This window comes from Rousettus aegyptiacus, unplaced genomic scaffold (assembly GCF_014176215.1).
Source record: "Rousettus aegyptiacus isolate mRouAeg1 unplaced genomic scaffold, mRouAeg1.p scaffold_m13_p_6, whole genome shotgun sequence".
Taxonomy (NCBI): domain Eukaryota; kingdom Metazoa; phylum Chordata; class Mammalia; order Chiroptera; family Pteropodidae; genus Rousettus; species Rousettus aegyptiacus.
In genome coordinates, this window is record NW_023416309.1 from 11004552 (window position 1) to 11030412 (window position 25861).

Consider the following 25861-nt stretch of genomic DNA (forward strand, 5'->3'; position numbering starts at 1 on the left):
CATGTAGCCCTGAGAATTCCAGAAAAGTTTATTAAGATATGCCTGAGCTTGAGGCTCTCTTGCAGAGAATGCTGCAGTCGGAGGTAAAGGTAGGTTGGGAGGAACGTCATTGGCTAACCAGTGCAAATGCAGTTGTCAAGGCAAGGAAAGAGGGTGTTGTTTAGTATTAAAATCATGTATTCCAGATGTGGACATTTGGTAGTCAATCTGCTCTGAAGTGACATGCTGCTGAATCTTTAAAGGGCTTCAGCCAGGGAGAGCAAAATCTGATTGGGCAAATTGCTAAAATATTTAAAGTGCAGCCTGTTAAAGCTTTTACTGCGAAGAGAATCACGTCAGAAGTTGTAGTCAGAAAGAGCGAGTAATTGGCTTTCCATCCTCATGCCAGTCAGTCAGCATGAGACTCTGTTCCTATTCCTTCCTCTTCATTGCCAGTGCTAATAACAACCCTTTGAGGTGTGTGTGTGTGTGTGTGTGTGTGTGTGTGTGTGTGTGTGTAAGCATGTGCACGCGCACATGTTGGAGAGGATAGCTTGTAAAATGAGAGGAAGTGGAGGGAGATAGCAGTAAAAAAGGAGACCAAATCCTCCAAATAATGTGAAGACTATGTTAGATAAAGGGAAACAGGAGAGAATGGCAGAATTATACCTGACGAAGGTCACCTGCAATTTCAGGTGGTGGTGGTGTGGGGCAATTGTCTTTCAACGGATGCATTTTACAAGCACAAGAATGGCCTTCGGTGACAACCATTTCCTCTGCATCTTTCATCTCCTCTGAGATGTAACTCAGGGGGCACTTTCCATTTATAATTTATCACATTTTCCACTTAGATTTTCCTGTCCTTTCTCCCCAGGCATGACCCCTTGTTAATTCCCGGCAATGATCAGATTGACAACATGGACTCCAACGTGAAGAAGTATGACTCTACTGGGATGTTTCACTGGTGCGCACCCAAAGAGATAGAGAAAGTCATCCTGGTGAGTGGCAGACCGCAGAATCAACTATCTGCTTCTGTCCCAAACTGTTTCCTAGGAATGTAGTTTTCCTAACTGGATGGGGGGATAATACAGTCCCTGGTCCTAATTATTTCCAAAAATCGAAATTCAGGACATATATTGAAACAGCTAGAAATCTTATCCAAACGTGAACTAAGAGAAGAATTTTCCATTTCTGAATATATATTGGCTCATTAAAATAGGGAGTGTTACCTGCTGTATAAAAGGCATCATAAGAGGCCGTGTACCATAACTTCTGTGGATGTGGCCCTGAGGCCAGAGCCTGACTGCCATTTAGTAGCTGCATGGCCTTGGGCATGTCACCTGATCTCTTGCACTTTAATTCTCTTATCTGTAAGAAAATGAGATGAGAATGACCCTAACTCATAGGGTTGCAGTGAAAATTAAAACCCAACATGTGACTCATTAATAGTTAACCTATTATCACTCTTATTAAATGCCATGAAGAAATATGAATGCTGCCCGTACTGTTTATAACAATATCTTGTATTTGTCTAAATAATGGCTTTGCATATTGTGATCCTTCTTAGCATGCAATGTAGATAGGTAAAATGCATTTGTTGATGATGACAATGATGAATCATGGATCACCTCAGTAAGGTGGTCGTTGGGGGTAGGTGCTTAGAGCCCTATTTCCTGGTTGGCTCATCTCTGTAGCAGCCATGCGCTTCTGGTTTTTCCCAGGAATGTCAGCATAGATAGCAGTCTATTCTACTCTTTAAACTTGTCCTATTAACAGCTTTAGGTTTTAATACCTACATCAGCTTTCCTACATTTTATTGTCTTGCTAATCCATGGAAAATGGATTAATATTCAGAAAGGTCAGACAGAAGGGTGCTTTCTCCCTTGTGCCTCTAATCCCCGGATTGCTATGGCCTAGTCTCTTATGTCAGCTAGGAAAATCCTATCATTTCTGATGTCATGGCCACCCTTCCTGAAAGAGAATGGTTCCAGTTCTTCAGAATGGCTTTGTACTATAATCCAGTATATTTTCCCCTGTGTTTTATCTGAATGCGCATGTGTTCTCTCAATTTAATTGCAATCAAGCATTAACAGCAACTACAGCATTGTGCTGGAGACTGTCTTAGAGGTGTGAAAATTGCATTCAAAAGCACAGAAAGTCAGAATCCTCAGGAAATAGCCCTTGTTCAACTCACCAGGAGTGCAAATTGTTCTAATCACAAAGGTACTTGTGTATTTACATCCTGATATTTTATTCACCGCACTTTTTCTCTGGTGATCTAAACTCAGCCTGGTGTTCCTCACCTGGGACAGGTCAATGGCTGGGTGCCATATCTGGGATCCAGGGTTTTAATAACTAACGGACATCCAATCAATCTCCTACTGGCATGAAAGAGTTTAGGGAAGTTATTTACTACTTTTCTCATCTGAAAAATAACATCATTTAATAAAACATTTATGACAAGTCTTTTATGTGTTAGGCAATGCTGTTGTTACTAGGGGTATAACCTCTCACAGATCTTATAATCTAGTAGGGGCTAGGAGAAGATCATCAGGTAGACAAATTAATATGTACTAACATATATTAGATATTGATAAAGTACTTGAAGAAGATAAAGCAGGGTCATACACCAGAGAAGGACTGGGAGGTGCAATTTAGACAGTGTAGTTCAAGAGGCCTTCTCTAAAGTCACACTGGAACATAGATGAGAATACTCAGAAGATCCTGGGTGCAAGACACTAACTACTTTGGGGGTTGGAAAAAATGAGATGGACTCAATCTTGAGGAAACGATCATCTAATTGCAAAGAAGACATAAAATGTAACCATGAAACGATATATTTAAAGCTAAATGTTAAGAGACATAAAGTACTATTCAAATCTAGGAGAGAAGATTAGCATGCATTTAAGTGGCCAGGAAAATCTTATTGGATACACACAGGTTATATTTTAAAGAGTTTAAGGCCATTAAGGCCCAGCTTGCATTAAGCCTTAAAGGATGTGTAGGAGACGCAAGACACGTATAGTTTCTCTAGTGGGTCTTAAACCTAGAAGAATCAGACTCTCCAGGACTGAGGCCCAGGAATTGGGGACTTTACAAGGTTCTCTAGGTGATGTTGCTGTGGTTCATCTAAGGATTGGTGTTTTGGTCCCCAGATCTAAGCTTCTAGGGTCAGCATCTATGCCTCAACCAGTCTGCTAACTGGTGCCTTCCCTACCTCCCTAGTCTAGATTTCCTATCCCTCTTCTGGACCCAGTTTGTGACCCTTGAGCTTGTTGGAGGGAGCTAGCCTCCCAGGTTACCTGGCCAATTAAAAATAATTAGGAGCCCCGTCACAGCATGTTACAAACTAGCTGAACCTCTGTTGGTGGTACCCAGGCACACACACTTTCATGAAGGCAAGATAACTAACTCCAGGTCTTCTGCATGAAACAGTGATGTGAAGTGTGACTCCCCAGTGGGTCCGCCTTGGTCATAGTTTATAAAACATTTCTTGCAGCCTATGTTTTAGATGTTCCTATACTGTTGCACAGGAAAGTAACGGTGACAGCCCCTATTTTATTCTAACGATCAGGGAGTGAAAGCTAGCTTCTTCCTCTCCTTGGGGTTTCTGACATTGTTGAGAAATGCAATATTGGCATTTAAACAGTCAATACACTGGTCAATTCTAGGGATTAAATGGAGCAGAGTTTGATGTGTTCAGTGGACATTAATATGCCTCCCCAAAAGTATTGTAGACCACATGGGGCCATCTAGGCATGCAGTGGGTGGACAGAGAAGAAGGAAGGCAAGAGGGATGTATTGGACCAGACGAGAGGCAAACAGCGGCTCACAGCTGGCCTTCTTTTGTTACTGTCTTCACTAACACAGTGAATCACCAGCAGTGGCTATCCATTTGCATTTCCTGGGAAGCTGAGATCCTCCTCTAGAGAAGTGGTCCCTAACTCCAGGGGTCAGTGCTCCTATGAGAATCTAATGCCTAATGATCTGAGGTGGAGCTGTGGTGGTGATGCTAGCCCTGGGGAGTGGCTGCAAATACAGATGAAACTTCACTTGCTCACCTGCCTCTCACTCACCTCCTGTGGTGCGGTCCAGTTCCTAACAGGTCATGGACCAGTATTGGTCAGCATCCCCAGGGGTTGGGGTCCTCTGCTCTAATGGGTCGATTTGATTCTTTTATTTGTCTCCTTTGTAGATAAAGGCCTATGTTTGAAAAATACATGGGCTGTTGATTTGCTGATCTATCTCTCTAGATTCTTTTAATGATTATTTGAGAATCTTCCTCTGGTGACTTTATGCAGGTGAGCCACTCCAGGCATATGCCCAGAAACCCCAAGGCAGTAATGGACAGGATTCAGAAAACTTTCTGTAAGAGTTATATAATAAATGATTTAGGTTTTGATGGCCAAATGGTCTCTAGCAACTCTGCCATAATAATGTAAAAGCAACCATAGGCAATGCCTAAATGAGTAAGGTTGGCTGTGTTGAGATAAGATTTTATTGGAATTTGAATTTCATATAATTTTCACATTTTATGAAATATTCTTCTTTTAATTTTTTTCAACAATTTTAATATGTAGAAACCTATCTTAGCTCACCAGCCATGACCATACAAAAGCCAGTGGTGGACCAGATTTAGCCTGTGTGCCATTTTGACAATGCCTGGCTTAGGATATTATGTTCTACTCACTGATACAATAATGTACTCATCATCTCACGGATAAGTCTGGAACTCAAAATGCAGATTTTTTGAGCTGAGACCAATTTAGGAGCTGACCATTTTATCATCATCTCAGCAAAAGAGGCAAAAAGAACAGCTCATTTTATCAGTAATTTAATGGAAACTATTTCTTCCCTTTTCAAATATTATAAATATTGCTATTCCCTCTGATTTTTGCACTGAAAACCATTATGAAAGATCTCCTGGTCGCATACATTAATGGCATATCTTTTAAAAACCTTTTGTCAAAAAGGGTAGTGATATGCGTGGATATGTGTTCCCATATATTTATTATACCAATATAGTATATACATACATACTCAAATTATAAATATATGTGGCACATGTATAACATTGGTGAAATAAAAATAATAGCACATGATAAGCACTTAACAAATGTTTAGTCCATCTTTTACACAAATGATTTTTTTAGTTCTTACCACAACCCTATCAGATCTAGTCTCCAACGCCTACACATTTCTCCCTGTTGCAGACCCGAAGTGAAGCTGCCATGACTGTCCTGAGTGGCCATGTTGTGGTCTGCATCTTTGGTGATGTCAGCTCAGCCCTGATTGGCCTCCGGAACCTGGTGATGCCACTACGTGCCAGCAACTTTCATTACCACGAGCTCAAGCACATCGTGTTTGTGGGCTCCATTGAGTACCTCAAGCGGGAATGGGAGACGCTTCATAACTTCCCCAAAGTGTCCATATTGCCTGTAAGTCCAAGGTCACATTATCGATGTTGTTTTCTTTCTTTCGTTCACAAAAGAAAATCCCAGATGGATATAATAGTTCTAGCTTTGATCATGCTTCTGCTTCTTTATCTGGTTATGGGCCTGAGGTCTCGGCCCTTTTTCCTTGTGCTCTGTCTAGGAATATCCAAACCCTGGAGACCTTATTAAAAAGAATTTGCAGCCAGGTTCAGTCGCTCATCAGACATGAAGTTTAGCTGACATCAAATATATTAACCATGTCAGTGTCTAAACACTCTCTCTCTTGTCTACCCAGATCTAGTGCCGTTTGATATTATGATGCTTAGAGTAGAATTAACCTATGGAACTATTTATTTCATATTATTTATGACATTATGAATGCTTGGAGAACTCTTGATTGTACCACATTCTGTTTTTAACTAATTGTGTTTAACAGAGTTCTTTATTTCTGCTGTATAGAAGGCTAAGCCCCTTCTGCTGGTCAGCCCCTACCTCCCATTCATTTAGAAGCCCAGCCATATTTCCATGGGTTTCTGTATGTGTGTGAACATATATGCTTGTGATATTCTTGATTACAAAACACTGGTACCCAAATCTAAAAGGAAAGTTTGGGTCTCCACAGTTTAGTGTGAGAACGTGAATACACGATCTGGAGTCATGTAACTGATTGCTTTCTATCATTAATCAATATATTTGCCATCAATTTTCAAAAAAATTATATTGCACATTTCAACATTTGATATTGTTTCCTATGTCACAAAGCAGTGCAAATATCATTTATTCTCTGTACACTTTTCTTGGAAATTCACATCCCTAAAATTGAAGAACATAAATTTGGTGCTACATTTCAAGAGGTCTGGGGGTTTTCCCACTTATGGAGCTGAAATTCTTCTAGAACCTTAAAAATGGAAAACAAAGAGTCAAGTAATATAGTTTAATGAAGAACACATGAGATTCTACCTACAAGTAATAGGCATCAATAGCTACCATTTGTCCTTACATATGCCTGGCACAATAGGTGCTAAATAAATATTTAAAGAAGTGAGAAAAATATAGAAAGATATCTTTTGGACGCTGGGCCAAAAACTCACTGACTTAAAAAACACATGTAGTTAAAAATAGGCACCTGCAGAAAAACAAATAGTCATACACAGAAAAGAACATAAACAGATATACGCCTTGTTAATTTCAGACATAATCCATTTGATTCTATTTTTCCATGATTATCTTCCTACATGTGATCTTACTCATAGTCCCTAAAGATCTGGGGTCTTAACGTAGTTTGTAAGGAGCTTATTATTTTATTGGGCTTATATTAGTCTGCGTGTATGTGTGATGTTTGGTGTGTGTGTCTGTGTGTGTTTCCTTCTGGGTGCCCTTGTACACATCTACTCACCTGCCTGTTTATACGTGAATGAGCTTTCATATTTGCAGGTCCTTTTAAAACCTTCCAAAATTTAGCATGCTCAAACACGACATATTTGTACAATAGACTTTCTATGTCTTTGCATATTTCATTGTTTAAATAGTGCCTCACAGATAGGGCCAGCCCCAAGAAATGCCAGGTGTTTCTATGTATATCATTTGTATTTCTTGAGTTTTGAAATCATATGTATATAACTGTGCAGGGTTTGACTTATATCACAATTACTGCTTCATTCCCTACAAAATGAAAATTAAAAGAATATGGATGTAGGCGATCGAGGGTTATACACTGGTGAAATGATTTGGGAATTTGGTCAGACTTATTTTGTACAAAGAGATCCCAGGAAGAGAGGGGATTCTTCTCTCAAAAGATGCTGCTGCAGAATCTAGAACCAATAGCTTCCCAGCCTCATAGTACTAAATACTTCTTCTTCCTTAATTCTACTTTGTGGTAATATTCGGGGGGCTGAGAACTACTATTGAGTCATAAAAGAGGGTTGATGGCTTTGACTTCTGCGCCAAGTCCAATCTTCTCACAGCTCTTTTTCAGGAGAGAGAACCAGAGAAAGGCATCCAGAGATATAAGGCAGTTGGCAAACCCTATCCGTACATAGTCAGTGTGGTGACGGCTGCTGGAGTCTCCATACAGACAAAGCAGAAGCTAGATTCAGACTGGAGGACCAAGGAGATTGGAGGCTGGATGTAGACTCCAAAATGATGTCCTTGGGGAGCCATGGGATACCTGACGTGTTTAGCTGTGATCTCTCCTGAGGACACAGAGCATGTGTAGTAGTTCATGCCCCTCACCTCCAACAATAACCCTGTTGTTGCCCTCCTGGCCCCTTTGTCATTATGTCCTTGATCTGGACATAATGGTCTGGATTTTTTCCCTTTGTTTTTGTCGTTATGGGATGTTTTGAAAATCTGTTTACTAGCTTATTTATTTTTAATTACACCAGTAGTATACACATTTGTGTTATAAAATATTCAAACAATAAAGAAGTGTTTAAAGTCAAAAACAAACTTTTCCCTTCACTCTCAATCTTAATCTCCTCTATAGAGGTAATTACTGTTATTATTTTAGTGTATGTTTTCCCTGAACTTTCTCTCTGAATGTACATACATATATAAATGCATTCATAAATATATAGTTTCATTTCGTGGGTTTCTTTCTACATAAATGAAATCATACTTTTCAAATTGTCTAGAATTGTTTTTTTTTTCTTTTTTAATTTATCCTTCTATTTTAGAGATTCTTCCATGGCACTGCCTGCACGGAGAACCGTTTCAGTCCCTTTACCTGCGGTATAGGCTCACGCTGTATATATACTTCCAGTGGTGTATTTAACCATTCCTATGTCGTTGGACAATTAGGCGATTTCCTTTATTTATTTTTTTAACTTTTTTATTTTTTGCTGAAAATATGCAATAAAACTAAACGATTTGAAGCTTAACTCCTTTCCATCTCCCCTTTGCAAGATGCACATTAACTCCGTCCCCTCCCACATCCTCCAGGTGGAGAGGCGCTTTCAGCCCCACCTCATCACACCATGCTCACTGGCTATTTCCCCTTGGCTGCACTGGAAATTCTACTTGGAGCTGCTGTCTTTTCCTTGAGACAGAAGTGACCTGCTATTAAATAAACAAGCATTTGAAACCCACCCCCCTCGTTACATTCTGAAAGCCAGAGGTTGCCACAGGACAGTTACTTAAATCAAGACAATTTCCAGGCAGGAAGAAGATGTAGAACTCTGGCATTATTCCTCTCCCACGTTTGTTAGTAATAGCTTGATTGAGTATTGAGAGCAAGCCTAAAATGCTGCCATCAGCACCGACTACCCTTTAGATTAGCACACAGCTCCTATTCCCTTGAATGTAGTTAGGCCCCCTTAATGTCAAGGCATAAAAAAGATACTTGTTAAATAATTTCCCAAAGCTCCGGTGCAATCTTTAATTTGTTTTTTTTTTTTTTTTTCCTCTTTCCCTCTCGTCCCTCAATCTCACTTTGGCTATTCCTTTTTTTTTTTTTTTCCTTTCCTCTATGCCAAAGGGTACGCCATTAAGTCGGGCTGATTTAAGGGCCGTCAACATCAACCTCTGTGACATGTGCGTTATCCTGTCAGCCAATCAGAATAATATTGATGATACTTCGCTGCAGGACAAGGAATGCATCTTGGCGTCACTCAACATCAAATCTATGCAGTTTGATGACAGCATTGGGGTCTTGCAGGCTAATTCCCAAGGTAAGGACAGCCTGTAATACTTCTCTCCTGTGCCTACAGGGGACAGGGGCTGGCAAGAGGGATATCCTTCACTCAGTAATTCAAAGAGGCTCACATCAGCCTGCCTGGCAGTGAAACCTGCGGTCACTGCGATGGCTTTCAAAGGGGCATCTGCTGCTTCTTGCCATCCCGGGAAGCAGGCCTAAGACCTGAACACCTACACTCAGAACAAGCTGCCTCCCCAGAGAATAAACCAGCCTTTAAATTGCCCCCACCTCAGCCTTCACAAACAGTGGTGTTATGACTAGGGTCACCAACTAAGTGTCAGAGCACTGAAAAGATGCTGGCTGAACAATTCCCATTGTTTCTCCCAGAATATACCTTCGCTATTGACCTGTATTAAGCTTTGCCATTGTTATAGCTGCATGATGGTGTTAAGTTTTACATTGTTAAATGCTGCCCAAGGAATGGTGATTTCAGGAGACTAGGGACCATATAGACACTAAAAGTCATTTAGCAAGAGGTGAGGCCCGTCAGCCCACACGTTCTCTATAGGAGACACAACAGCACTAAATGACACACATCTGCCATCTCTGCTGTGCCACAGTCTTCCCTGTCATTTTCTCTGGATCCTGGGCAGATAGCTACAAGTAAAGATGTCATCTAGGAGTCTCTGAGAGGCAGCACAGCAAAAACCTCTTAACAAATAACCTCACTAATCAGGGCCATGGCAGGATAGGATGTGAAACATTTTCCCTTGAGTAAGACCTCGGTGTAGGCTTGCCATGAACTGTAAGATCATTATCATATGTGATCTACTGGATGCGTGGCATTGGGTGCCTGATGGGGGCCTGACATCATTCCAGGATCAAAGGTAGAGGGAGCATAGCCCATGAAAACTATAGCTGCTGGGATATAAACACCATCTTATTGATGTGATAAAGCTTGCGATCTAGACCTGTGTGCTATGTTATCTTTTGTCAGCTCAGCATCATCACCACTTCTTTCTATCATCCACTTGACATTTCATTGAAGCCAGGAACAATAGTTCCTAAAATCCTCCTCTTTGCTCGGTTCCGGACTGGACGCTGCCAATAAGAGAGGGGCCTGGGGAGAGATTTGGAGACGGGAAGAGAAAAAGAGGCCTCAATTCTCTGGAGGCAGCTGCAGCTGGACCCTGAGCAGACATGAGATGTAAAGCAGCTCTCAGGGGAGCTTTCTGAGAACCGATGACTTTGCTGCTAGGGCCTGAAATGGGGTGTGGGCTTCTTCAGCGGTCTGAGATTCACACAACTTCTGGAAAAAGCTCAGGAGAATCCTCAACTTGGTGTTGTATGTGAAATGGCTGGACTCTTTGATTTGCCTCTACAGCCCTTCCAATAGTTGCGTCAACCTCTGATTTTCTTCATGCTTGAAATAAGAGTGGCTTCTATTCTTGACATAGCCCTGACTGATATAGCCTGAAGCCCAGTTTTGACCTCTCCACTCCACCATCCTCTTCCTCCCCTTAAAATCTAAGTCATGGTATCCACTTGCTCAGCCATGCCTGCAGGGCAGGGCAATATGTCATGGCTATAAGAGAGAGCTTTTACCTACCCAGCTGTATACTGGGGAGGTAGAGCCTGCTTCCTACATTGCCTGCTCATAGGTGACAAAGGATGTAAGGAGATAGTAAGCTGGCCTTTTAGGAGTTGAAAGTGGCAAACTAGCATTTAGTTTCTGCCTTCAGGTACTTGTTCTTGAATGTAGGTCCTTCTGCCCCTGCCCCAGATGTACTGGGTAGGAATCTGCATTCTAACAGGGTCCCCCAAGTGACTCATGTGCACTGTTTTAAGGTGCAATAAATCTTCACACTAATAAAACTGGGTCCAGTGAACATGCTGATCAGATGCCCCTCTTATCCTGCAGGAACTAGCAAGGGAAAGGAAAGAAGCGGAAGCAGAAGTGCTCGCTGCGGGTAGAGATGGGGCTGTGCAGGGGGGCCTGGAAAACACTCCTTTCCCCCAACATATTTATTTCCTCCTGATTGGCCGGAGGAGACGAAAATGAGGGTGAGATTGAGCCAAAGTGAAGTATAAAACAGGCTTTATTAGGGTCTGTGGGCGAGGTTCACTGGTCCTGAGGAAAGGGGCCAGAGAAGTCGCACATGTCTGGGGTATAGGCGCGGTTTTTAAATGTTTGGGCCCAGGATGCCAGTGGGGTTACAGGGCGGGGACTTTTCCATTTGGCTGATCTCAGGATGTCAGTAGGGTTACAGGTTACAGGGCGGGGACTTCTCTGTTTGGCTGATCTCGCCACCCGGGAAGTCTCTGCTGTAACTTTGGTCGTGAGCTGTTGGCCATCTTAGGTATTGAGCCACCTTCCCACTGGCGTAATGGCGCCCATGAGCAACTGAACACCTCCCAATTCAGTAATTGTGATTTTTGAGGTCTATGGATAAGAATCTTACTGTATAATTTATTATACAGTTGACTCTTGGACAACATGGGTTTGAACTGCATGGGTTACTTGTACATAATTTTTTATTTCAGTAAGTATGTACAGCACTGTAAATGTATTTGCTCTTTCTTATGATTTTCTTAATAATATTTTCTTTTTTTCTAGTTTACTTTATTGTAAGAATACAGTATATAACAGGGGTCCCTAACCCTCAAACCACAGAACAGTACCCAGTCTGTGACCTGTTAGGAACTGGAGTGCACATCAGGAAGTGAGCGTCTGGCAGTGAGCTAAGCTTCATTTGTATATGCACCCTCTCCCCAGTGCTAGCATCACCATCTCATCTCCACCTCAGATCATCAGGCATTAGATTTTCATAGGAGCACTGGTCCCTGATCCCAAAAAGGTTGGGGACCTCGTATATAATATATATATAACATGTAAAATATGTTAATTGACTGTTTGTTATGGGTAAGGCTCCTGGTCAGTAGTAGGCTATTAGTAGTCAAGTTTTGGGGGAATCAGAAATTATACATGGAATTTCAACTGCTTGGCATAGGGACCCCTACCCCTGCATTGTTCAGTGTTCAACTCTATATGCATCTGACCACTATTTTTACCACCTCTCATAAGCCTTATCCCAGCCTCACAGATCCTCTATGATGGCCAAACTAAAAAATGCTTCCCCTCCCCTCTGAAGATACCCTCCCCAAAGCTCAGAAGCCTTGTTTACTGTTTTTACCATAAGAATAAGCAGGAAAAAAAAGTTTTGGTAGAAGATAAGGAAGAAAGGGAAAGGGAACTAATTTTTCCTGAAAAAAAAAAAAAAGGAAAAAGAAGAAGGAGAAAGAGAAGGAGAAAGGCCACTCCTTCTTTTGTATACACACACGCATGCATGCACACATGCATGCACACAAAGAAGGCACAGGATGTATTCTATGGTGATTTTCTTAGACTCCTGGCCAGCAGCGGAGTGAAACGTGTGCCCCCCGGTAGTGAGCAAGCAGTCTGTTCTGCTCTCAGTGAGAGACTATGGAAGCTGTCAGCTCACTGAGCCTATATTATTTCCCTCATTTTCTTATGGTGTCTACTTCTCTCTTGTCCTTGATTTCTAACACTCTTCTCTAGTGACACTCTGACCTTCCAAAAGGCAATGGCTTGGGGTTGATCATCAACAGGGGAAATCACTTCTTTCTTGATGAGCAAGCACTGTAAGCTCATGAACGCTGGCTGCTCACCATGCAGCCCACCACTCAGGTTCATCCCAGCTTGTGGGGCCAGACGACTGAGCTGAGTTTCTCTGCCACTGTCTCTCCTTGAGACTCTTTTGACCAACTGGAGTGCTCACTAGCCTCAGATGCTTTTATTCTCTTCATTTGGACATTTGGCATAACCATGCTTCACGTGGATTAGAATTACAGAGTACGAAATGAATTTTGTGTTACTCTTTTCATTTTGGGAGACAAACTTGACATCCCTTGAGTGATAACTACATAGATTTCTGGCTACTGCCATCCAGTTGTCCTCACTATTTATTCTGTAGTCCTTATAAAATCTCATCCTTTGCTTTGTCCTGAGAGCTACATTACCACCTCTCCAGAAGACAGCAGTACAGAAATGTGGACTCAGGACAGATGTGTGTGTCTATGTCTTGGGCCAGAGTATTCATACATCTTTATGGAAAGTTTCTGTATCATGATACAATGTAACATGAAAGATGTGCCTTAACATTGAGAAGGTAGAGTCCCCACTGGGATTTGTGTTTGGACACTTGCCACTGTGTGTTACTTGGTCTCCTAGACTAACAAAACATCTTTTCTCTTTTCACATTCCTTTTGGTGTCACTGTTTTAGCCTAGATGGTGTCAGAACTGACCCAGCTTAGAGATTCTGGACCCGACACTTTCTAAAATGATCTAAGATGTGATGGCTGGCTGTCAAAAACAATTACAGAGAAAGGTGGCTTACCCCATGTTCGATGGTATATCTGATGTGACAGTTAGGTCTATGAGATGCAGTTTTCATATACAGCGGGTATGACTGCACTGACAATTATATAAAGCAGGTGAAGGCTCTTCTTGTTGGTCAGCAAACATCAGCTCAGAACCACTTTACAGCTCTTTACCAGCAACTAAGTGCCTTTATTTACAGAGCACCTGTCACTTCCCTTTGGCTGGAGTGCTGGTGTATTATTTAGCATGCATTTATCTAGGGAAAACATTTCAATTTAAATCAGCTGGTACAACAGTGGCTCTTGCCAGACTATTTCTCTGTGGTTCTAAAAGACAAGAACAGAGTCTGATCTTGGGAGGGAGGGTGGACAGAGGGAGAAAGGATCCTTTCTCAGAGAATTGCTTGAGTCAGTACCTTTAAAAAAGGAGCATGTGATTGAATTTCCCATTATGCTTTCATAGCAAGGTATGAAAGAAACATTTTACAGTTTCTTTTTGCTTAACTTTCCAGTAAGGATAACTTATAAAGGAAAGAAGGAGGAATAAATGAGTGTTCACTATGTACCAGGCACTATAAAGGCTCAGGACACAAAGATGAGAGGGATTCAGCCTCTCACTATCCTTGAGGGTTTCAGGTGAGTGGAGGAGGCACCCCTATAAACAGTTACAGTGCAATGAAACAAGGATCGGACGAGTTGAGAAGGCTTCCAAGAAGAGCTGACACTGGTGGATGAATTGATACATATGGCTATTGAGCACTTCAGTGTGGCAGTATGACTGAGGAATGAGCTTTTCCCTTTTATTTAATTTTAATATATTTAAATTTAAATAGTGGCATGTGGCTAGCAACTACCACATTGGACAGCACAGGCCTAGAGCATAGGCTTGTTGCCTTGCTAAGGGTCAGGATTTATAAGAAGATGATGATTAAATTCATCTTTCAAATAGGAAATGGTAAAAAAAATATGGGCATGGTTTAGAGATGGAAAGAGATGGTGGCATGAGCTATGTGAGAAGACCACTGCAGTGAACAAGAAACGGATGGGATGAGGGCTGACAGTGTAGCTTTAGTGATGTCAGGAGCTAGGGCAAGACAGCAGTTGAAATGAATTTGAAACAGAAAAGACAGCCATTGAAGACCAGTTGGATGCGAAAGAGGTGGACATGAGCAAGGATAAGATGTTGCGAATAAGTTTGAGTTTCGAGTGGATGTAAACGCAATCAAGTAAGCAGAAGACCCAGGATTAGAAATAGGATTGGGGCAAAAGGTAAAAAATTTGGTCCTGGTTCATTTGAGTTGTAAGTATCTCCAACAGAAAATAAGAACATGAGGCTATAGGGATAAAGTTAGGTTTAAAGTGATAGACTTGGAAGTCATTGGTAGTAGACAGTATATGGACCTCAAGGGTAGATATTTCCCAGGGAGACAAAGCAGAGCAACTAAAAGAAAAAGGCCAAACATGGGTTCTTGGGAAACATCAATATTGATAGGACAAACAAATCCAGTGAAAGGGGCTGAAGGCAAAGATTTAAGGAAGTATGAGTGGGTGGTGTGAAAGGTCAAGGAGAAGGAAGGTGAATAAATTCCATATTAGCAATCTAGAATGTACCCTAATTATTTGTTAATGTGCATGTTTTCTTGAGTAGGCTGTGGGCTCTTTAAAGGGTGAGGATGCTTCCTCATCTTGTTCATCTTTATGCCCCTAGTGGCTCTAGCACAGGATCTGACAGAGTTAGCATGCAATAAGAATCTGTTGGGCTGAACTGACTTGAAAAGAAATGATGTTTAGCATTGTCAGATACTACAGGAAAGTCAAGTAGATTAGGGCCAGGATAAAACAGGCAATGGTGCATTTGACCCTCGGGAAGTTGCTGATGGCCTTAGCAAGAACAGTTGGGCAGCCTGTTGCCAGTAGAAACTGGCATTCAGAGATCTGAAATGTCAATGGGAGATGAGAATTGGAGACCACATATTGCTTGATAAGTGCTGATAGGGAGAGAAATAGGATATTTCTGAGGATCTTGTCAAAGAAAAGATTTCTTTTTTTCTCTTAGAATAGGGAGAGAGAGAGAGCATATTTGTTGGCTACAATAGACTGAGGTGAATGAACTCCCAAAGAGGGAAAGTTTGAAGCTACAGGAGAGAGTTGTTAAATGTTAGCAAGAAGAACAGAGGAGAGCAAGAAATGATGTGGCCTTAAAAAGGAGAAGGAGTGACACTTGTTTCTCGGAGGCAGAAGGCTGGCTGGATGACACTGGAGGAAACTTAGTCGGATGATTTCTGCTTTCTTCATAAAGCAAACAGTTTAGTTTTCCTTGAAGAGTTAAGGGAGTGGGACAGGTGGGCCAGGGAACCAATGGCAGTAAACGCTGAGAGCAGACATTGTGGCAAACATGTAAGGGAGATGACTGGAGTTAGGCACAAGCACGAGTAAGCATTAGTGAGGACCAGCTGAAGTTGAACCGTGAAGGTGTAAGGAGGCTGGTCAGCACAACCCTGCAATTTTCAATACAGTGCTTAGCAGAAAGAGCCAAGAAAGTAGAAATTGGTTTTTGCTTGGAATGGAGATTCAGAGGAGGCAAAGGACTCTTTGGTGCTGTTGAAAGAATATAAAAATGAATGGCCATCTAGTCTAAGATAGTAGGGGGAGAAATCGAACTAGAGTTGGAGCATATAGACTGAGAAGCCAAAAACGAAGCAAGAAATGTGTCCCTGTGAGGTCAAAGGACAGGAACATGGTGTAAGGGGGTGGAAGAGCTAGAGGGTAGGAGGTTTGATCAGAGAGAGGAATATGTGATGGACTCAGAGTGTGAAATATTCCTTGCAGAGCCAGAACAGAGCTTGGTGCTATTCCACTGAAAACAGTTCTTCTCCGTGAAGACTCCAAGCCCAAAGCAGAGCCCATCTGAACCCCGAAACCACTACCACCACCATCACTACCACCATGATCAACAACTGTAACAATAACTAGTGCTTCATGAACATTTGCTGCTATTATGTGGGAGTATAAGTCAGCAATCAAGATAATATCCATTTCTTAGATCACTAATTTTCACAGTTTGCTGCATATTATGATCATCTGAGAAACTTTAAAAATTGTTGATGCCTGGATTGCACCTTAGCAATTGTAATTTAACTGGTCTGGGTACAATCTTGGCATCAGGAGACTTACAAGCTCCCAGGTGAGTTCCCTGTGCAGCCAGGGCTGAGAATCACCGCTCTAGGCAGTTGTAAGAAGAGGTATCCTAGGTAAGGAATCATAGGTGATTATTTTGTTTACAAAGAAAAGGAAACAGACTTAGAGAAGTTAAGTAATTTTAACCTGGGTTTCCTGGGAATTCCAGCCTTTGAGCCATTTTGCTTCTTTAGCACAATCCTGTTGGCTCGAATTATTCGTCGGCCTTCTTCCTTTCACATTTTTGGATAGTCATTAGCTTCCCCAACACTCAAAAGCCTGAAGTGGAGCTAAAAAGGGATAGTGAAATGTTGCAGAGACACCAGGCTCTGTTTTCTAACTGGATGTATTTGTCAGTCTTTTCTCATATGTCTCAAGGTGAAAAGTAAAGGATGCTAGTTGCCTAGTGAACAAGATTTCTTCCTTACCACAGCTTTTGGAAGGTGGCAGAGCTGAGATCCAGCACTCTTCTGCCATTAAACAACAACATTGCTCACCCCCGAAGCCAGCAGCATGCTCCACTCAGAGCCTGGCTCTCTTTAAGAAGATGGAGTGTCTGTATTACAATGTCTAGACTGAATTTGAATGTTGGTTTTAAGATTCCTCTGTTGTTCCCTTTCCTGTTATATGCTCTATATTCATCTGATTCATACTGTCCATCCTGAAGATGTCAATCTAATTCCATAAACACTTATTAAGCACCTGTCGTGTGTCCAGACTGTGCATGCCAGGCATTGCTGGGGAGGCAGGGGTCATAAAGGATGTTCCTGGTCTCTGCAACCTCCCATGCAAATGCATAACCCTGCTTCAAAATGCTGGTTTATTACTATGAGAGAATTATAATTTATGGAGGCTAACATTGAGGAGAGGAAGAGAAAGAGTGGTTTTGGGAGAAACTGAAAAAATGCATAGGACTTCAGCTGGTGAAAACAAATAGAGCTGGGTGCAGTCAAAAGAACAGAAGTCAGGGGGCAGAGGTACATGGGGACTGTTTGAAGGATAGCAGTGAGTATAATTTGGTTGGAATACAGGGTGTGTATAAGACAGCAGGGACACATGAGGCTGAAATGTGTGTTGGGCAATGAGGAATTTTTTTTTTCTTTTTTTGAGTTAGGAAGCTGTAAATAATTTTTTATGGGTGTCTGAGTTAGGAAGCAGTAAATAATTCAGTGGGCACTGGGGAGCAATGGAAGGTTTCAAAGCAAGAGAGTAATGGGATTGGACCTGAGCTTTAGGGAGATTGATCTGGCAGCTCTGTGAAGCATTGTTTGGGGTGAGGATGAAGAGGATTCAGGGACACCGGGTAGGGGCTGTGGTTATCCAGAAAGAGAGCAAGAACTTTGAAATGGAGAAAGAATGGGCGGTTCTAGTGTGAGATGTGGAAAATGTAAAACAGACTGTGTGAACGTGAGCCTCCTTCTCAGTGATGTAGGACAGTGAGGCAGCTCATAGGAAGAGGCTTGCAGAGTGCCGGGACTGAATGTGGAAGAAAACAGTTTTGCTAGTGTTGGGTTTTAGTCATGGTTCATGTCCATGCAGATATGGTGGAAAATCCAGGTGCGCAGATGAGTGGAATGAAGTCTTGAATTCAAGACAGGGTCAGAGTTAGCGTTCCGTTCCATTGTGCATGCACTAGGAACAGATGCAAGCCTCTGGAGGAAGGAATGACAAATGAGAGTTGAAGGAAAGAAGTCAGGGGAGAGTCTTAGAAAAGGGCAGAGGGAACCATTGGTAGAAACTGGGATCCACAAGCTATGCTGCATTCCCAATGTCCCCAAAAAGGGAGGAAAATATGTATCAACCCAGGACATAAGTCCATTGTGTTATTTTCCTTGCCTCCCCTAAATTTATTTTTCTATATTCTATGTCTTGTTATAACCATAGAAACATGTTTTTAACATGTACAATGGCTCATACACCCCCAACAGGCACACACAAGCATGCATGTATGCACACACGCTCATTCAGGGTCCCTCCAGCCTTCCTGACCCTCAGCCACAGTTACACTGAATGATGTCCACATATAAACGGACTCTCTCTTTTGTACATTTCAACAAAAGTCAAGAGCCTTGAGCAGGGAATGACATTGCACATAGAAGTGTGGCCGTAGCTGTTGGGGAGACAGCATTAATTGAGGTACCCTAAAGTCTGAGGTAACTTTTACAGTTCCAAAGAAGAAATGTTGACTTCTGTTTGTCTTTGGGGAGACCACGTGGATTAGTACCTCTAAATTATTGGGTAACAGAAATCAGGATTGAATTGGCACTTTCTAATCTGAAAGTTTGGGACAAAACCCACAAGATGGACTGTAATAAAGACCACTGAGCATTAAGTTTCAAATAATCACTAAAGACAGTCTGCATAAACGTCACGGATGGAAGCATAATTTATTTTGAGTAGTGATTATTTCATTCTGGTTAGTCTGAGAGGGACTGTGTCAAGAGCTATGAAGATATGAAGGGAGGAATTGACAAACATGAGAATGTCGCCAAGGGGAAATGCTTGGACAACATGTCACTTGCCAAGCAGTTGAATAGTGCTAGCGGGCTGAAAGGGCCATTTTATCTTCTGCTCCATTGGACAAAACCAGGAGTGATAGCTAATGATTAAGGAGAACCAGATTTTATTTCCACATAAGGAAGATATTTCCAGAACAGAATGGGCTGCCTAAAAATGCAGTGAGGGTCCTATCACCACATGTCCATTTGCCAAAGGAAATTTACTGACACAATCCTTGAGATGGGAGGGAAATTGGATGAGATGAGTTCTCTGGTACTTTATAACTGAGGGTCTCTGGTACTTTCTTGATTTTTATGACATAGGGATCTGTGTTTTGGATGATCTAAATTCTTACTCCGTTGGGAGAGCTATGGTGTTTGCTGGGATTGGGGTCATAATGGCTCTTTTAGTGGAAGCTTTCACATCCTTCTCGAATGGAGCTGTTTTTGTGTCTAAGGTGGGGGAGAGGCCTACATTGGAGTGAGCAGCTGCACATCTGGCTTTTCCATTAATTTGATAGACCACCCCCATCTTCAACTCCCATGTCACCCTTCAACACCTGCCCTTCCCAGTTTTCTCCCTTCATACACTCCCTCAAGCCTCGCTTCCCGCACACCCAGGTTGATCCTCTCTTGCAAATATACGTATACACCTATCTTCACATGCGTTCTCCCTCCCTGAAATCAGGGAAGCATTTTTTCAGCTGCTCCCATGTAACATTTCATTACCACAATATTCTCTCTCAATTCTGAAATGGTGGTGTGAGAGAAGCCATTTCTCTTTATACCCACCGAACGAACAAAGCTCAGTGCTAAAATATTTTTCTTCGGTTGTAACTGAAACTGCTATTGGCTTCAGTCCCAAAAACCAGAAAGACAATTATACTTAACTGTTTAGAGATTTATAAATACCACAGTGGAGTAGCCTCTAGGTAGTAACTTTAGATACCCAACCCAATAATTTTCTTTTATTGGTTTGTGATTTAGATCTTATTTTGAGTCCTCTATAATAAGAGTAGTACATTTCATTAAAAGAGCTTACTAAACAATAAAGAAAATCTGGCTTAGGGCTCCAAGCAGGTCTCAAGTACCGAAAGGGGCTGGCCCTGTTACATTTCTTCTGCGGACATCACAAGACAAATCTCAGAGCAGTGGTGCAGATGTATTTCTGCAAAGCAGCAATTGTAGCTGTTTTCTAAATGACTTCAACTTTTTCCTACACAGCGTATTTCACCACATGAGAGATTTTCTTAAGACAACCATTTACTATTCTGGTAATAGATTTCCAGTGAAGGAAACAGGGGAAAACAACAGCAACAACAACCACAATAGCTATAGCAAGAGACCGAGAAACCTGGACCACTTTCTTAACCTGTGGAGGATTTGAGGCCCTTCGTAAATGAAGGTCTTCCTTGGGGAGAGGATGTGGGGAAGAAAAAGTAAAAATGGACAAAATAACTTTTTCTTTCCAACTGCATGCAGAGCAAAGTCACCTCCCCACTCGGGCTGTGCCCAACTTTGGATGACTGCAGTGAAAGGAAATATTAGCTTCAAAGACGGAAAACAGATGTGGGGTGGTGTCGGGTTGGGCTGAACTCATTGTCCTAACATCAGGCTTTCATGAGCTGCTTCACTCCTTAAAACTTGTGTGCCTAGTTAAAGCTCCTTTTAAAAAATTATAATTCCTTTTTTTTTTTTCAGGTGAGCCACGTACCAGGCACATTCATACACAATAGCTCATTTAATCTTTTTGTAATGTGCTGAGACAAAGGTTATTTATCTCCATTTTACAGATGAGAAAACAGGGCTCAGGAAAATTCAGAAACTTGCCCAAAGTCACAGAGCTAGTCAAGAGAACATGGACTAGATCCCCAAACTGTCTAATTTTAAAGCCTGTGCTTTTCTTACCACATTACTCTGCACTATAGACAGAACAAAGGTTATTGTATTGTGATGAGATCAGACCTGAATCTATATTTCCGCTTTTAAGGCTCATGGAAGCATGCCTAGAGACGAACATTCAGGGAAATGAATGCACTCAAGACATGCCATTCCAACTCTTACACTGCTCCTTGACCCGAGGGTGGAAGTTTGTTTTGAATGTTCTTGTCTTTGTGTGTCCCCATTTTATGTGGCCCTGGCCCTCCCCATTCCAACAGACACTAGGTTCTCTTTATCCCAGTCTTCCTTGCAACAAACTGGACAAACAAGAGAAGAGATATATTGCTTTTTTTTTTTTTGTCCAGAAACGTACAAAATATTTCCAGATTTTATCTACTTATCCCACACTCCAGGTAGAAGTTTCCATGGAAGGCAGCAGATGATAATAAATGGACTACTCCCTCCCTCAAAGCTTAGGATTTCAAGTGGCATGTTACACTCAGAGAATGGTCTGGATAAATTGTCCTATGGGAGGAAATTGCAGTTGCATAATTGGAAAAAGGTAAAAGAATTCTTGTAATCCCGTGGACTCTTTAAAGCCCCTGATGAGATTCCAGACAGGGACAGATTGGTTAACAGTTCTTTTTTTGAGCATCAATTTGGTTTATACCCTATGCCTGAGATTAGCAACCCTGCTTTTCCCATGTTCCATGCTATCCTGATGCTAATTGGATCCATAGGCAAACATGATGTAGACATCACAATATAAGTAGTATGGTATAACTTAAATGCACGTATTTGACAATACAGGGTCTAGAATATTCCAGAATACCTTGCAAAATGCAAGGTGTGAATCATTTGTAACTTCCGAGGCATGAATTTAATCTACATGCTGTGAAGGCAGTATGCATGCCTCAAGCTAGCAAATGAGCCTAGAAAACCATCCAATGCATTTTTGTCTTTATTCTTTTTTAAAATTATATTTAATTTAACTTTATATTAGTTTCAAGTATACAGTATAATGGTTAGACATTTATATAATTTATAAAATGATCCCCTCGATTGCCCTAGCACCCATCTGGTACTACACAGAGCCATTACAATAATATTGACTATATTCCCTATTTCGTATTCTATATGCCTGTGGCTGTTTTGTAGCTACTAATTTGTACCTCTTCATCCCTTCACCTTTTTCACCCATTCTTTTATAGGCAAAAACTCATGTTAATGCCTAAAACCTCTATTTTTTTCTTAAAAATGGCCCTGAAAATGCACCAACTGACTTATAAATGATATTCGTTCTGGATTTATAGAACACATAAAGGTATGAATGGTCCTAAGCATGTCAGTGTTGAAGTTTCACACTTAATCTATAAACCTACTTTCAATAAAATGTTCTGGGAGAAGTTATTCCCCAAATTCTAGATCAGTATAATAGTCATTGGGCATTCTGTTACGTATCTCTAGTAAAGACTTTCTACCAGATATTGTGTCACATGGAAGTCACCACACAATGCATTATAAGAAGGCAGAGGTTGCTTTGGGCTGGGGCTGTTTTGCTGGGGGAGCTCCAGAGTAAGTGGATTTGAATTTGAAAGTAGGTATCATTATCCAAAGTAAAGGGGCAGGTTGAAGGACCAAGGCTAAGTGAGAGAAGGCACATAAACAAGAAAGGCCAAGTGTATTCATGGAGCGACACTTGGCTATGTGTCCACTAATGATATAACCGAAGAGGCTAAAAGATCTCAGGAAAATGATTACAAGTGAGGTCACTATTAAGTTGGATAAACCCTTAGAAGAATGGCCTGTTCTGTTATCTTACTGACTTCTCCACTTTCATCAATGGTCAGAAATAAATGCTTAGCACAGCACTTCACACCTAGTAGTTGCTTAGTAGAGATTTGTGGAGTGAGAAAATAAATGATTTAATCCTGGTGTCTGTTGTTTGCAGCCTACTTCGTCTTTGTTTGACCTCAAATAAGATAAAGCAGCTTGATATACTTATTAAATACTACATCCTTTCCTTCCAGGCTTCAGTCACTCTCTATTCACTGATAGCCGGACACTGGCAAGAGTTACAAAGATGGAAGATGTTGAACTTGTCAGTAAGAGCTGTGGTCAGACTTGTCCAAGCATTCTCTAGTATAACTCTTCATATCCCGTTAGCCTTTACTGATAGCTCCTGATCCTAAACTGTTTACTGGTTTCACTGCAGGAACTATTGCACAGTACCAGCCCAGGACCTAAATCTGCTGTAGGATTGAGACCTACAATAGTTCAATAAAGGGCAGAAAATATCTCTACTTTCTGCTCCAGGAAGCTTTGAATGGTTCCTGAGAGCTTTTCTAGCCACATAGATGTGGACAGTCCTCTCAGCAGCAGACTAGCAAACGACACTCTCACACCTGGTCAGGAGCAATTCAGTGGATAAGTTGTGTTGTTCTAGTTTATGAGGGTGAATCACAATGGGGCTGTCAAAGTGAAAACACAATCAATTGTGTAGGGTCAAAGACCATGTTTTCAGCCCCACTTCTGTGAAGTTGTGTTATTAGACTCTGAATAAACACTCTATGATTTCACTTCTTCATCTATTAGGTGGGGATGTTAAAGTGGCCACACCTAAATACCCTGAGGAAGTGTGTGTGAATCCAGAGATGATGGCTGCAGAGGGGTTGATAAAACATCAAGGATTGTAGAAGTAGCAATTTGCAGTCAAGTTTAACCATGGCACATGTGGGCTCTAGAACTGACAGCTTGGGTTTGAATGCCAGCAATGTCACCTACTAAGCCTGGCACAACTATTTAACCACTTTGCCCCTCAGTTTTCTCACTGAGAATACTGAGACTAATTGCACCTGGCTTACCAAATTTCTGGGAGTAGGAAATGAGATATAAGGCTTTCTCTAATCCATATTGTACCTTTACATGAATCAGAAAAAGTTATTCCTTTCTCAAGACACTTTCCTTCCATCCTTTGACAAATTCTCTTATATACTGATTATATTTGAGCAATACATTTTTCTGCCATACTTCAGGAAAAATATGGTAATAAATATGCAAATATATCATGTCCATGATATGAATGAATGGTGGCCACTTAGATGAGCTGTTGCTCACTGCCCAACCATGCATGCCAGTCCTGAATGAATGGATAAAAGCAGTTAGTACCTAGGAAGTACCTAGAGATCAAGCAATATTAACTATTATTATTATTATTATTGTTATTATCATTATTAGATAATTTTACCATTTTCTTTTATTTGGTCCCCCAAAATAACAAATAGTAAGTTAGTGTTATCCATTTGTACCTAGCAGCCAGAATTACTGTTGATTCTGCTTGTCAGTAGATATGCATAGCAAATAGATAATGATGGAAACGAAGACATCCTTGGGAAGTGAGTATAGTTCAAGTAACATAAACTTAGAAAAGCCTGCAGAGGAATTGAGGAGGAACTGGGGCAGATCGAGTGACCACTGGGATTGTTCCTTCATAAACAGGCTAGTGTGGTACCTACCACACAGTGGTTCTGTTCTATGAAGCATAGAGGCTAGGCCACAGCCAGCTCGCTGACAGAAGATCTCATCATGTTCACTGTATGACAACTGGTTATGGCAGGAACCCTGAATTTTGGAGAAATGACAGCAATCCAGAGTTGCTACTTTGCTACGGCAGAATAGGGTTCCTGCTGTTCTAGCAAGATGACAGGTGGCACCTGGCTTCCTTCTTTTGCCTCTTTTTCCCTGAAAAAAAAGAAATTTTGACCCTCAGTCAGGAGACTTGGGAAATTATTAGTTCTTAGTCTTGGACCCTTTTAAATACCTAATAAATGATGGATTTTTCTCTCTGGCCCTCCACTTACCTCCTCTAGATTTATGAAGAAATATACCTAGCCCAGTAGTTATACTACCTTAGATGCACATTGCAATCAACTTTTAAATTGATTATAGGAACTTTTAAACCTTTCCATGCCTAGGCCACATCCCAGAGCAATTAAATTAAACCCTGGGTATAGGATGCAGGCATCAGAGATTCTGATCTGCAGCCCAAGGTGAGAAGCACAGGCCTAGCTTCTTCTGCTTATGTTGGAGCTGCTCATTCACTAAACTTAATTCTCCAGAGAACCGGCAGCCTCCAAAGGGTGATTGCTGGGAAGTTTGGAAAGCATAAAATGGGTCTTATGAAAATGCAGGGTATATGAAAAATGAACTTTGACTCATAAAATTCCAGGTGGTTCCCAACCTTACACCATCCTGATCCAGAAAGAGCAGCGAAAGTGAACCAGGGAAATGTGCATGCGAGGGATCCAGGCAAGTGGGTGCAGGTAGTTCTCTGAATGCCTAGTGGGCATAGGAAATGGAAGAATTTTGAAAATTAATCAGATTGTGAGTCTAAGGACAAGCAAGGAAGGTAAGTAATGAGCATGTCAGTGTTGAAGTTTCACACTTAATCTATAAACCTACTTTTAATAGGCCCCATGTGATTATAAATTCACAGTGGCTTTCTATTTATTGGGAATATATAAGGTTGTTCCACATTTCTAAAGGAAGCCCAGGTGTGTCTTTTTGTTTGTTTGTTCATTTGTATTTAGAATAATGAAGAATTTTTAAAGGAGACCCTCATTTTTTAGGAGCATTAATTATATACCATGCAAGGAAGCAACTGCCTCTGTATTATGAAATATTAAATCAAAAAGCTTCCTGCTCCATGATGTCCCACAGATAAATACAGCAGTATTTTGAAGCCCCTCTTGGAGCTGTTTCGCCTGCAAATTTATTGTTTTGTCTCCATTTTCAGAAAGCCCTGTTTTCTGTGAAGTATAGCACTCTAGGTAGTTTTTAAGGCGCAAAGTCCTCT

The 25861-nt window shown here is 41.3% G+C and overlaps 1 protein-coding gene across 30 annotated transcripts in view; it reads left to right on the top strand.

Moving 5' to 3' along the window:
* The window catches only part of KCNMA1 (potassium calcium-activated channel subfamily M alpha 1), a 683907-nt gene that overhangs the window by 604219 nt on the left and 53827 nt on the right, over positions 1 to 25861 (top strand). For all 30 annotated transcript variants that reach the window (XM_036222528.1, XM_036222530.1, XM_036222529.1 and 27 more), the window contains 3 exons: positions 854 to 977; positions 5193 to 5417; positions 8890 to 9082. In XM_036222528.1, the coding sequence (XP_036078421.1) occupies positions 854 to 977; positions 5193 to 5417; positions 8890 to 9082 (542 nt within the window). The remainder of the gene's footprint in view (positions 1 to 853; positions 978 to 5192; positions 5418 to 8889; positions 9083 to 25861) is intronic.